We start from the raw sequence: 12,175 nt of genomic DNA, 5'->3' as shown, positions 1-12,175 counted from the left end.
CCAGAGAGGAGATGGATAGCCATACCTTTCCTATGGTACCACAACTTTCTCCACCAGGACTTTAATTCTGATCACTTGCATTACAGCAGAACTGGGCCCTAGATGTTAAGCATATCCGTACTGTGCCAGGCACTGAACAACAGAGCAGAAACAGAGAGCATAAAAAAAATGAAGAGGCACAATTTGCTGGTCAGCATGGTAAACTCAGCAGTTACATGTTTCTCAGGACTAACAAGTTTATTACAGGACTGTGTGAGGCACTGTCATAGATGAAAGAAACAGCAAGTCATGGAATTGCAAAAGGGAAGCTCCTTCCACATTGGAGGGAAATCTTGTACAGGATTCAGAAATACTTAACAGTATGTTCTGCCCTCTGAAAGCAAGTCACCGATGCTCCTGCAAAACCAAGCCTGGCAGTTTTGACTGCTCAGGCAAAACAGGGACTTTGTTTCATTATATGTAAAAGTGGGTAGAAAAAAATATTTAATAGTTAAAAAAAAAAAAAAAAAAAAGAGTGATCCAGCTGGAGAGCAATTCACTACATACATTAGTGCGTTAGAGGAAAACATCACAGAGATGACTCAGGAAGGGGCTGCAGTCATCAACGTGATTTTAAAAGTCACTCTGTTGCTCCCAAGGGATGATTCCACTACTCCAGTAACTTGTTTACAACGCTGTAATTTTCAACACAAGTAATACTGAGAGTTATTTTTTTTGCCCAGCAGAACTGCCGCACTTCACATCAACAGCAAAATTTCAGTTTTATTTATCCACAAATCATTTCAGCGAGCACCGGTGCCGTCAGGCTACCGCCTCATGAAACGTTCTTGAAAAGAAAAAAACAGAGGCAGAAGACGAGTAGTGCGATGACAGCTTTTCTTTCTTGCGAGCGATCGCGGCACTTCTCCAAAACTCCAACCCCAAATCGCCCGGGTTTAGGCGGGCAGCCGCGCCCCCGACCCCTTACCCACAACCCCCCGCGGCCACGCCGGGCGCGCGGGACCCCGGGCGCCCATTCCCCGGACAACCCGCTTTTTAAAAAATCCCGCCTAAAGTAACGCCGGGCCGCGTCACCGGGCCACGAGCGCCACCGCTTCACGCTCCCGCGCCGCCGACGGGCGCGAGCGCCCTTTCCCGCCCGCCGGGACGTGCCCGGCGCGCGGCGCGGCCTGGCCTCGCCCCGCCCCCTCCGCGCGCGGCTCAAAGGCCGCGGCGCCGGCTGCCTCGCGCCCCTTCCCTCCTCCCCGCCCGGCATCCGGCTCGGGGCCGAGCCCGCGCTGAGCTCGTCGCCGCGCGCCGCCACGCGGGGAGAGGAAGACGGGGACGGGGACGGGACGGGACGGGGGGCGGGGCGGGAGGCGCCGCCGCGGCCGCCGCCGGGCTCGCACACGCGGGGCGCAGGCGCGGCGGGGCGGGTGCCCGCGGCGCGGCGGGAGCGGCTGCCCGGCGCCCCTCCGGCAGGCGCGCGCGCGCTGCCGCGCCGCGCCGCTCCCCTCGCCCCGCCTGGCGGCCGCCGCCGCCGCGCGGGCCCCCCGAAAAGGGAGATGGAGCCGGCGCGCTCCCCCCGCTCCCCTCCCCGCCGCCTCCGCCTCCTCCACGCTCCCCGGCACAGGCGCGCCCTGCTCGCACCGCGCATGCACGTACCCCCGCCCCCGGCGCGCGCGCGCGCACTGAGTGCTCGTGCAGGAGGCGGCGGTGACGGCCGGAGAGACGCGCGCAGGCCCCCCCCCTCCCCCCCCCCAAGCCCCCCTCCCCAAATTCCCCCTTCCTCCCTCCCTTCCCCCCCTCCTCCCCCCCCCCCCCCCCCGGGCCCCGGCCCCCTCCCGCGCGGCGGCAGCGGCGGCAGCGGCAGCCCCCCGCGCTCCCCGGGCAGTGCGGTTCCGCGTGCGCGCGCGGGCGGCAGGTAAGCGCGAGCCCTCTCCCCATTCCTCCCCCACCCCTCGCCCAACGGCAAGGCCGCCGTGGCGCTGCGCGCGCCCGCGCGCGTCCTCCATCCCCCCCCCTTCCCCCTTCCCCCCCCCCCCCCCCCCCGCTCACTGCCGCCGCCTCCGGCAGCCCCGGCTGCTGGCGGCCGCGGCCGTTAAATCCCAGGCAGCTCGCGCTGGGTGAGATGGAGGCGCCGCGGGCGGGCGCGCCCGCCGTCAGCAGCCGGGAGCCGTCGCGCGCCTGCCTCCCGCGCGCGCGGCGGGCGGGCGGGCGGGCGGGGGGAAGGGCGAGGAGGAGGAGGCGGAGGAGGACACGTCCAGCGGCGGATGCGCACGCTGGGGCGCGCGGGGCGCCGCGCGGCGGCCGCAACAAAGAGGCGCGCGACCGCGGCCCGGCGGCGCCGCCGCTCCAGCGGCGGGGCGGGAACCGCGGGGGCGGGGGAGCGGCGCGGCGCGGCGGGCTCGCTCGCTCCGGAGAGCGGCCGCCCCCGAAGAGGGTGCGGGAGCGCGGGCGGCGCCTCCCTCTCCGCCGCAGGGCCGCGCCGGCCGCCGCGGGTTCCCGTGGCCGCGGCCGCCCGGCAGGGCTGGGCCCCGCCGGGAACCCGCCCTGCGCCGCGTCCTCGCCGGCGGGTGCGTGGAGCGGGCGTGCGCCTGGCTGCCGCGGCGGTCACGGGCACGGCGGGCAGCGCCGCCGCCAGATAGAGAGCGGGAGCTGCACCAACAGTCACAGCCGCAGACACGTTCCCGCGGCGGTAACGGCGCTGTGTGGGAAGAATTGCCATCACCCGCGGGGAGCTTCCCTGGCGCTGCAGGTGCTCTGGTCAAGTGCCCGCCGTGCTCCCCCCCCCCCATCCCAGAGGAGTAACTGTGTTTCTTTCACCGGTTACGCACCCCGGCGTACCCAGCAACACTGTTTTCAGCCAGTTCTAGAATTGGGTCTCGCTTAGGAGGTCTCAACAGAATTGCAACAAAATTGCGTATTGTTTAACAAAACAGGGTGGGTTTGCTGCTGGGTTATTAGCAGTGGCCCTTTGCTGTTTGCTTAAGAAAAGGGCAGCATTTTCCTCGGCTTGCAAAAAACTCTGAATGGATCCTATTGAAATAGTTGTTTGTCCAGCCCTCTTTGGTGCTGGAGTGATACATTTTCCTGGGACCGTAGACCCAAACAGCCCAGAAAAATACACACTGTGTTTCTTGGCTTTGTTTCCTTTTGCATATTTCAAGTATTTATGCACTTGCTATCTGACTACCTTAACATCTGATTATTTAGGCCGAATAAAATAATTTTGGTTTTCCTCAAATTTTTCTGTAGCCACTGGCACTGTATGCTGAGATGCCAGACCTGCAAAGGTATTTGTAGGGAGCCAGGTGTTCCCATACCATGTTAAACACCCAGTGTCAAGAGTGGAACTTGCACACCTGTCATCTGCCTCTGTTTCGTATGTGGTCAAGGATAAACTAGAATTTAGGAAAGGAGTTCCCAGTCTCTCTGTTCCAGGTGATGGAGGATTTGTTCTGCACCGAATATTAAATTTCTCTCCGCTGCATTTCCTGCTTCTGTCACAATTAGATGTCCGTGGGATTGAGGAATTTAAAACATGCGTTTTGCATTATCTTTCTGCTGTTCAGGTATCCCCGTTGTTTGGAGATCTGGGATCCTTGGTGTCTCTTTCCCCGGTCCTGGATGCACACCCACCCACAGCCCAGGCTGCTGTCCCCCGGGACGCTTGGCCCGCTTGCCAGCCCCTCTGCTGGGTTTGCTTGGCTCGCTGATTCAGCAGAAGACTAATCACCTTTTTCTTGGGTTGGTTACTGGGTTAACACTGGTGATTTCTCTGGAGATTTTTCAGACTTTTACCTGTAGTGCAAAGGAAGTAGCAGGAAAGTGGAGTCAGGGAAGTAAAGCAGCAGGAGGAAAGTAAACTCATGGTTTATGACAGCAGTACTATCAAATCAATTTATGCACTCATCTGCAGAACCAGTCAAAATAACTGAACATTTTAACAGTGCATTTTGAATAATTTTAAATCATTAAAAATGCTATGTTTTAACACAGAGAACGATTTTTGGCATAGATTTTGTAATTCCTTAAAATGTTGTTATCTTCCTGTCTTTCAGGCTGAAGGTGGCCCATTGTAAGGGTTAATCATCTGTCAAATATTTAATAATCATTTATTCAGAAAATTTCCTGCATTGTTCATGGTAAGACCTATATCTGATATTTCACATTTAACTTGTGCTGACACATTTATAGTACTTCTTATAGGTGTTTTAGTATTAACATTTTCATTAGCTATAAGAGTGATTTCTACTGCAGTTGGATCGTGCATTTACTGGGAATTGCAACTTCAGAGAGAAAGTTTCCAATTTTGGGGAACTGAATCAATGAATATTTAAATAAATTAATATATTGATATGAAAAAACATCCTTAATAAATCATGATGTGTCCTGTAAAGTGCATAACCTAGGGAAAGACCTTTATGTATTCACAGTCTTAAAATAAATTTAAGAGGAATGCTTTTATAATGTGAAAGGCTTTTTCTGATCATACTAAGTAAAAAAAAATTATTTGGCAATTCTGTTAGTGTTTAAATGACATTGGCTGCTGGGATTTTATGACTTAGACTACTTTATAAAATTGAAAAAACTTTTCCGTGTTATTTTACAGGAGTTTTTCATCAGTATGTCTGAAACCATTAAATATAATGACGACGATCACAAAACTGTGTTTCTGAAAACATTAAATGAACAGCGTTTGGAAGGAGAATTTTGTGACATAGCGATCGTGGTTGAAGATGTTAAATTCAGAGCACACAGGTGCGTGCTTGCTGCCTGCAGTACCTACTTCAAAAAGCTTTTCAAAAAACTGGAAGTTGATAGTTCATCAGTAATAGAAATAGATTTTCTTCGTTCTGATATTTTTGAGGAAGTTCTCAATTACATGTATACTGCAAAGATTTCTGTTAAGAAAGAGGATGTAAATTTGATGATGTCTTCGGGCCAGATTCTTGGTATTCGATTTCTGGATAAACTCTGCTCTCAAAAACGTGATGTATCTAGTCCTGAAGAGAACACACAGTCCAAGAGCAAGTACTGCCTAAAAATAAACCGTCCTATGGGGGAACCAAATGATACCCAAGATGATGAGGTGGAGGAAATTGGAGATCATGATGATAGTCCATCAGATGTGACGGTGGAAGGAACTCCCCCAAGTCAGGAAGATGGAAAATCACCTACCACTACCCTGAGAGTGCAAGAGGCGATTCTGAAAGAGCTAGGAAGTGAGGAGGTTCGAAAAGTAAACTGCTACGGCCAAGAAGTAGAGCCGATGGAAACAACCGAATCAAAAGACTTAGGATCTCAGACCCCTCAGGCTTTGACATTTAATGATGGCATAAGTGAAGTGAAAGATGAGCAGACACCAGGCTGGACCACAGCAGCTGGGGATATGAAGTTTGAGTATTTGCTTTACGGTCACAGGGAACACATCGTATGTCAGGCTTGTGGTAAGACCTTTTCTGATGAAGCGCGATTGAGAAAACATGAAAAGCTACACACTGCTGATAGACCATTTGTTTGTGAAATGTGTACAAAGGGCTTTACCACGCAAGCTCATTTGAAAGAACATCTGAAAATACACACAGGTTACAAGCCTTACAGTTGCGAGGTATGTGGAAAGTCTTTTATTCGTGCACCAGATCTAAAAAAGCACGAAAGAGTTCACAGTAATGAGAGGCCATTTGCATGCCATATGTGTGATAAAGCTTTCAAGCACAAGTCTCACCTCAAAGACCATGAAAGAAGACACCGAGGAGAGAAACCTTTTGTCTGCAGTTCCTGCACTAAAGCATTTGCTAAAGCATCTGATCTAAAAAGGCATGAAAACAATATGCACAGTGAACGAAAACAAGTTCCTACAGCCAATTCCATCCAGAGTGAAACAGAACAGTTACAGGCAGCAGCTATGGCTGCTGAAGCAGAGCAGCAATTAGAAACTATTGCTTGTAGTTAAAAGCAGAAACTTTATCAGAAGTAATATAAGAAATTAAATTGAACAAAATCTGTCATTGGTATATGTTTGGACTGAGAATTATCTTTTCAAGAAGACATATTTTTAGAGGATTTGAATGCTACATAGGAATACTACATACCCATGGCATTGCTTGGTTAGGTATTTTAAAATATTTCAGAGATGGGTATTCTTAGAATTTGAAATAGTTTTGTTGTCATTAGCAGTATAATGCACTAATACCCAATTTAATTTGAGAATATGATCAAGTTCTCTATAAAACAGGGATCATCACCGGCTGATGTTTTGTTTTATCCAGTATGGAGTACTGCACACGATGTAGACATTGAAATCAGTGAATTATATTTGAAAATGCTGAGATCTCAAAGTAACAAACATGGAAAGGAAATACTTGGTTTTCATAATTGTGAAGGTGTTATACCTATAATTTTTGAGAAACAGACATTGATTCTCTGAGCTTTTTAATTCCTCCTTTTTTCACGAAATGTAGGTGCTAGGGGGTGGTACAATAGAGCGTAAGGGGGGGATGCTGATCAAAATTAAATTGCTTATTCCATTCCCTCAGATACCCTCTTATTTTAATCAAGGTGGCAAGTTTGATGAAATAATTGCTTTCCTGAAAAAAACTGCATTATTCGCAGTGGTCCTGGCTGGCAGAGCAGAAGTGTTGTGGCATTCACCCATCCCTTCTGTGGGGAAAAGAGCCTGCCTCTTTGTGTCCATGCTCGCTCTTACACAGGCCCCGGAGGTGGGACAGAGCCGCAGAGGAACAAGGGCGCAGCATGGAGAAGGAGGGGGGTTTCTCACTCAGACCCAGCAGAAATTAAAGCTAATACAGCCTGAGGCTGTAGCTTTTATTATGCAGCCATCAGTTCACCTAACCTTAGCACAGTTAAGGCAAAGCCGTGTTTCTGGCAGCACAGGAGGATTGGCTGCACTGGCGAGTGGCCGGGTGTCTCTGCTAGCCCTCCGGAGTTGCAGAGCACAGCCACGGGCCGTGTTCAGCCTGGGGTTTGTGCCATGGCTGGCTGTACCAGCTAATAGGTCCTGCTCAAGTTTAAAAGCTTCCGCCACTTCTCGGCAAGAGAGAGACTTCAGTGAGTGACTTCAGTCATAATTGATCCAGAATCAGTGTTCACTAAGAGTATGTTACTTAGAGTTGCCTGTTGAGATTTTTGTTTTTGTTTTTGTTTTTTTTTCAGACAAGCTGAGGTAGCTGCTGCTAATTTAACTGTTAAATTACAGAGTTAACAAAGAAAGTTGTCTTTGGATTGCAGTCTGTTATGTGTAGACAACAAGAGAAGACACAAAAGCAGTGGTAATGTAATCCAAAGGGATATTGAGCCTTTATTTTAAATTTGTAAATAATACAACTGTTGTCAAAACTTCATTTGAAGTTGGAACAGGCAGAAAAACACACTCTTGGGCACGTGGCTGGATAACTTTGGTAACTTGCAATACCTATAGCATATGAAAGTGTTACACCAGTTTCTGGTAAGTTACTGTGTGGTAGATCGCATCCTGCTTTTCTAAATAGAAATTGAAAATAGTGGTTTTGGAACTGTTATTTGGAACTTTGATTACTGTTTTTTTTGTTTGGTTGGGTTTTTTTACAGCTTCATTTTATTCATGTACTCATCTGATTAAGCAGTTATCTTAAAATGCCAATAATTGTTTGAAGGCTGGTCTGTAAATAAAACATGAACTTAATATTTTAGAAAATGTAAACCTTGGACCTTTACCAATATATTTTTTTAAAATGTTGCTTCATTTTACATTCAGTAATATTAGTTTGTAAACAAACTATACATTTTGTATCTGTGCAACATCAGAGGATGTGTATTCATTGCATTTTATTGGTTCTCTTGAGGAACATGATAAATGACCATTGTTAAAATGTTTTACTGTATATGATCATAGATATAAAGATAGTAGGTCCCAAATGGGATCTACGTTTTTTTTCTAAATATATTAGTCTTGCTATGTTTTCTTATCTGAAGCTGTGTTCACCTTTTCTTAGATGATAAAATTGGAGTTGATAAGAGTTCACAAGTGTAAAAGATGAAAGTAATTTTTCTCTAGGTCTCCTATGAAGAGTGCAAGAAGTGATGACCTGAAATTATAGCCGTGAACGTTCATATTGGGCATTAGAAAAAACTTTTTAAGGATTGAATAATTATTACAGCAGACTGTCTGGGGAGGCACTGCAATATCAGTGATAGTTGACTAGCGGTGATAGTCAACAGTGGGTTAGACAAACATCTGTTAGGAATGGTTTAAATATAGTTAATTCTGCCTTGAAGCTGAGGGATAAGCTAAATAACCTTTCAAGAAGAGCCTCGTTTTTTTTGGAAAGCAGTAAGTGGAGCTCACTGGGACAGCAGGCACTTGAATGGAAAGGCAGAGCTCAAGGCTTACAGTTAAAGCAAATTGCCCTCTGACATTCAGGCACAAGCAGTCAGGCTGTGAATTTGAAATTGTTACAGAAAAGCAGGCTTGCATTAAAGGACACACAACTGAAAGTGCGATTAATATTGCACATGAGAGTAAATTCTGCTGTTAAAGCTTACAGATGTAAGAGTTATATGGGGTTACAGCTATGAGGGTTGCATGATTGTAGCTTTTTAAAACTGGAACAGATTGTTATTGTACGTACTCTAATAGGAAAGTGTGCAGGGGCAGGAACAAATGTTACTGTTGCATGTTCTTAGGACAGGCATAAACACGTTACATAAGACTTGGTCTTAACAGTCTGTCATACAAACAAATGCAGTGAAGCCAGTGGAATTGCTCCCATGTCGAAGATTTGGAAAGGGACCTTGGCCTCTTACTAATTTTTAGCTGTTTAAGAGTCAGAAGACTGATGTACGTTTGTGAGACCAACAATGACAATATTGATCAATAAGGCAAAAGCTCACTTGTTTTTGTGAAGTTGAGAATTTTATTGGCGATTTCTACTACTGCTGTCTGTTTTAAGGATGTGAACTTACCTTATTTTTTACTTGTGTTTTCATTTTTCTGCTTTAATCTTTTAAAAAGGTTTAGACCTGGAGATCAGAGTTTTAAAGGTTGTTGTATGAAAGAAAATGCCTCATACTGACTTTAGTAGCAAAAGTTTGAGGAGTTCAGCTTCTATTTCTTCATATAAACTACAGAACAGTAAATAGTCCTTAAAATCTTGCCATTTTAGGTATCCAAGCTGGAGTTCTTTTTAAGATCAGACCCTAATTTTCTAGAGATTGTCTTAATAATTCCAGTGAATAAGGATATTTAAATTAAGAGTTGGGTGAGATATAAAATATCAGGTGATATCAGAAAGTCTATCTTAAGCTTAGAGTGTATTTTTAGGGACAGATTATCTATTATTAAGACTTTTATCAATTTAGACACCTCTGTCCTACAGAAGAGACAGAGCACATCTGAAACAAAGTACATCTACTGCTAACAACATATGACTTTCCTGAATGTAAGCATTTACAGGTTGGTACAGAACAGGTTAATGCTACCTAGAAGGTAAAGACAGATGTAAGGAATTTTCATCTTTTTCAAACAGTTAGTCCGCAGATCACAGTAGCCCAATCAGCCAGAATCGTGCATGTTTCATTAAAAATTCCATTACAGCAGTTGGTCTGTCATTTGTCTCCGTATAGATATGAAACAATTATAATAACATTCTTATTAATTTCAGAACAGATGGAGGACTTCCATTAATAGACTTTGTTAAATATGTGTCACAAGAGTCGAGACATCTCTTCTCAGGAATGATTTTTAAATGTAATACAAGAAATCTGAAATAATGTGATAGCTAAAAATAGTGATTTATAAAATATTGATATGTTTTTCAATGTATTTCTCTCCCCTGTCCCTTTATATTTTTTGCCCCACTCCTTTTGATATTTATAGAACTCTGAAACTTTATGAACTTCAGCGGCTCCAATGTGAGGAGAACTAGAGCTATCATGTTGACAGCTCTTTAAAATAGAATTAGACTTTTGAGGTCTTATTGTTTTTTTTTAACAATCTGTAGCTAAGTAATTTTTTATGGAGAAATTCGAAACACATGTAGACCATATGAATAAAGTTGTTCCGTGTCTGACCTGTATGGCATACAGATATCAAAAAACATGGAAAAAGCAAAACTTCTGGATACTTGTATCTCATATTCCTTCCTGTATACATATATATGTATATATTTATTTTTTTTTTTAAATAGTCTGTAGTTCTTGAAAGAACACAAATTTATAAAATGAGTGGTACTAACACGAAATTGAAATTCTTAATGAATGAAAATTCAAAATGTATTTTCTTTTTAATAATACTGAGCCATTCTGAATAAGTATATAAGACAATAACTAGATATTACTTATTATGCATATAAATAGATTTAAAGCTGTATTTTAATGCAGAAGTAAAAGAAATGAATGGGAATACTGCATTGAATATAGATTGTCTTTATGAAATCGTAAAATCATGAGAATTATGAAAATAGATAATTTCAACTTTTTTCCACCAACACATCAAAGCACTATTCTGTTTTAGAAAAATGTATTTTCTGTTGTAAACCCATTCTGTTAACAGACACCATTCTGTTAACCACCACAACAACAAAGCATATATCCCACCGTACTTGCATTTGTAGTTTTCTGACCTCTTCCCAATGGCCTATTTATACTTGTAATATGAGTAATCTGCATCTGCAAGCAATTTAGCTGCAGAGAAGCTCAATCTTCAGAATATTTTTAAAGACAAAAATATTATAGGTTTTCATCCTTCAGTAATAAGGACCCATTTTTTTCAGGGTCAAAGGTACCACAAGCAGTGCTTACAGGAACAAACCACTGTAGTGGCATTGCAGATTGCTCACACAAGAGGGTGTAGAATGGTAGAACTCCACTCTGAGATCAAAAGCTCGTTTACTCTAGAAGTTGGAAACGGTACTGGCACAGGTTCCTGTGTATCTTCAGGCAGGAGTTCCTTTTCAGTGGAAGTCATCAGTTCTCTGCAGATGATTTATGGCTGTTTTTTACTCACCATCAGCATAACCGGGGTTTACAGAGTAGAGTTTTCAGGACTATGTCTTTAAAGATATTAGTTGGTTCTGTTCTGCATACTATCAAAGCTTTTTTACATGTTTCTGTTGGGTTCAAGGTTGCATGGGCAAAGTTAGGGAGAAGAGTTGGAGTAAAAGCAAGAATATACCGTGAAAAAATGTTCTAAATGGTGCATTTATTAAACTAATACAAATTACATGCAAATTTTTATTTAATGCATTTAGGGTATGTTATATTTAGAACATGTTTTCACTTGCTTAAGAAGTCAGTAGCCTCAGATGGTAGTTTGTTGATTTGTTTTCATTACCTTAACATCCAACATGAGAATCAGTGTATAGATTTGGTTTTCCTGGGTATGAAAACCATGAAGTATCTGTTCATACAGATCTTACACTAGAAATATCGAGTTATACTGACTGTCTATATATAAGCAGTATTTAACCCTTTTTCATTTACACTAGGGTATCCATCTTCTTTGTATCCCAAATAAGCCCATTATCATTCCCCATTTCCTGTTACAAAATAACTGAAGTTTGCATGAGATCTGCTTTGAACATTAAGGAATGTTTTCTTAGATGGCAATAGGGTTTGATCTGTTTGTTTTACAGAGATGTAAAGTGAATAGAAAGTGGCTTCTGTATGAAAAGTTAATTTACAATGGAATGTTACTCTTTATTTCAGAACAAACTTTATTTGTTTCTGTTCTGCTATAAATCTTGTATTTGAGAATATGATTTTCTAAAGGCATAGGAAAGTAGACCTTGTATGATAAAGCTTAATTCTGCTGAAAGGGTGAGTCTTACTCCTTCTCCTCTCCTTTCCTGCTCGCAGAGGTGTGTGGTGAACTTCTGTGTCAATGCAAGGTAAGTGAGGAAGGTAATGAGGCAGGAGCAGGGGTTAGGGTAGAGAAAGAGGAATCAGCAGGACCTTCTCATCTCAACTGCACTGAAATGTGTGACAGGTCGGTCTGTCTTATATAACCACCGCCTTAAAGTTTGTCTTGTCTGGACAAATCTAATTCCTAAGTTATGTTATTTTATTCTTGTTGAATGCTTTCTTTTTGAAGACTTCAAGGTAGAGAGATTCCAGTGAAGCTAAAAAGAATTTCACCTGTTTCTCTGTGTAGAACTTACTGTGCATAGAACTATGACAGCTGATGTTCCGATCA

General features: G+C 44.2%; 1 protein-coding gene across 2 annotated transcripts; it reads left to right on the top strand.

The window, feature by feature from the left end:
• Positions 1-1,533: 1,533 nt before the first annotated feature.
• On the top strand, positions 1,534-7,923 carry ZBTB14 (zinc finger and BTB domain containing 14). 2 transcript variants are annotated; one of them, XM_042798196.1, is made up of 4 exons: positions 1,876-1,903; positions 3,555-3,729; positions 4,044-4,127; positions 4,595-7,923. In XM_042798196.1, exons 3-4 carry the CDS (start codon positions 4,125-4,127, stop codon positions 5,936-5,938), a joined length of 1,347 nt encoding a protein of 448 aa, XP_042654130.1. In that variant the 5' UTR covers positions 1,876-1,903; positions 3,555-3,729; positions 4,044-4,124; the 3' UTR covers positions 5,939-7,923. The 2 variants fall into 2 exon arrangements, with proteins under 2 accessions (XP_042654129.1, XP_042654130.1); XM_042798195.1 differs by lacking the exon at positions 3,555-3,729 and having other exon boundaries at positions 1,534-1,903.
• Positions 7,924-12,175: the final 4,252 nt, after the last annotated feature.

Source organism: Tyto alba, unplaced genomic scaffold (genome assembly GCF_018691265.1).
Source record: "Tyto alba isolate M040663 unplaced genomic scaffold, T.alba_DEE_v4.0 Super-Scaffold_27, whole genome shotgun sequence".
NCBI classification, from domain to species: Eukaryota; Metazoa; Chordata; class Aves; order Strigiformes; family Tytonidae; genus Tyto; species Tyto alba.
Note: the sequence above shows the minus strand (reverse complement) of the source record. Positions and strands in the feature narration are given on the sequence as shown.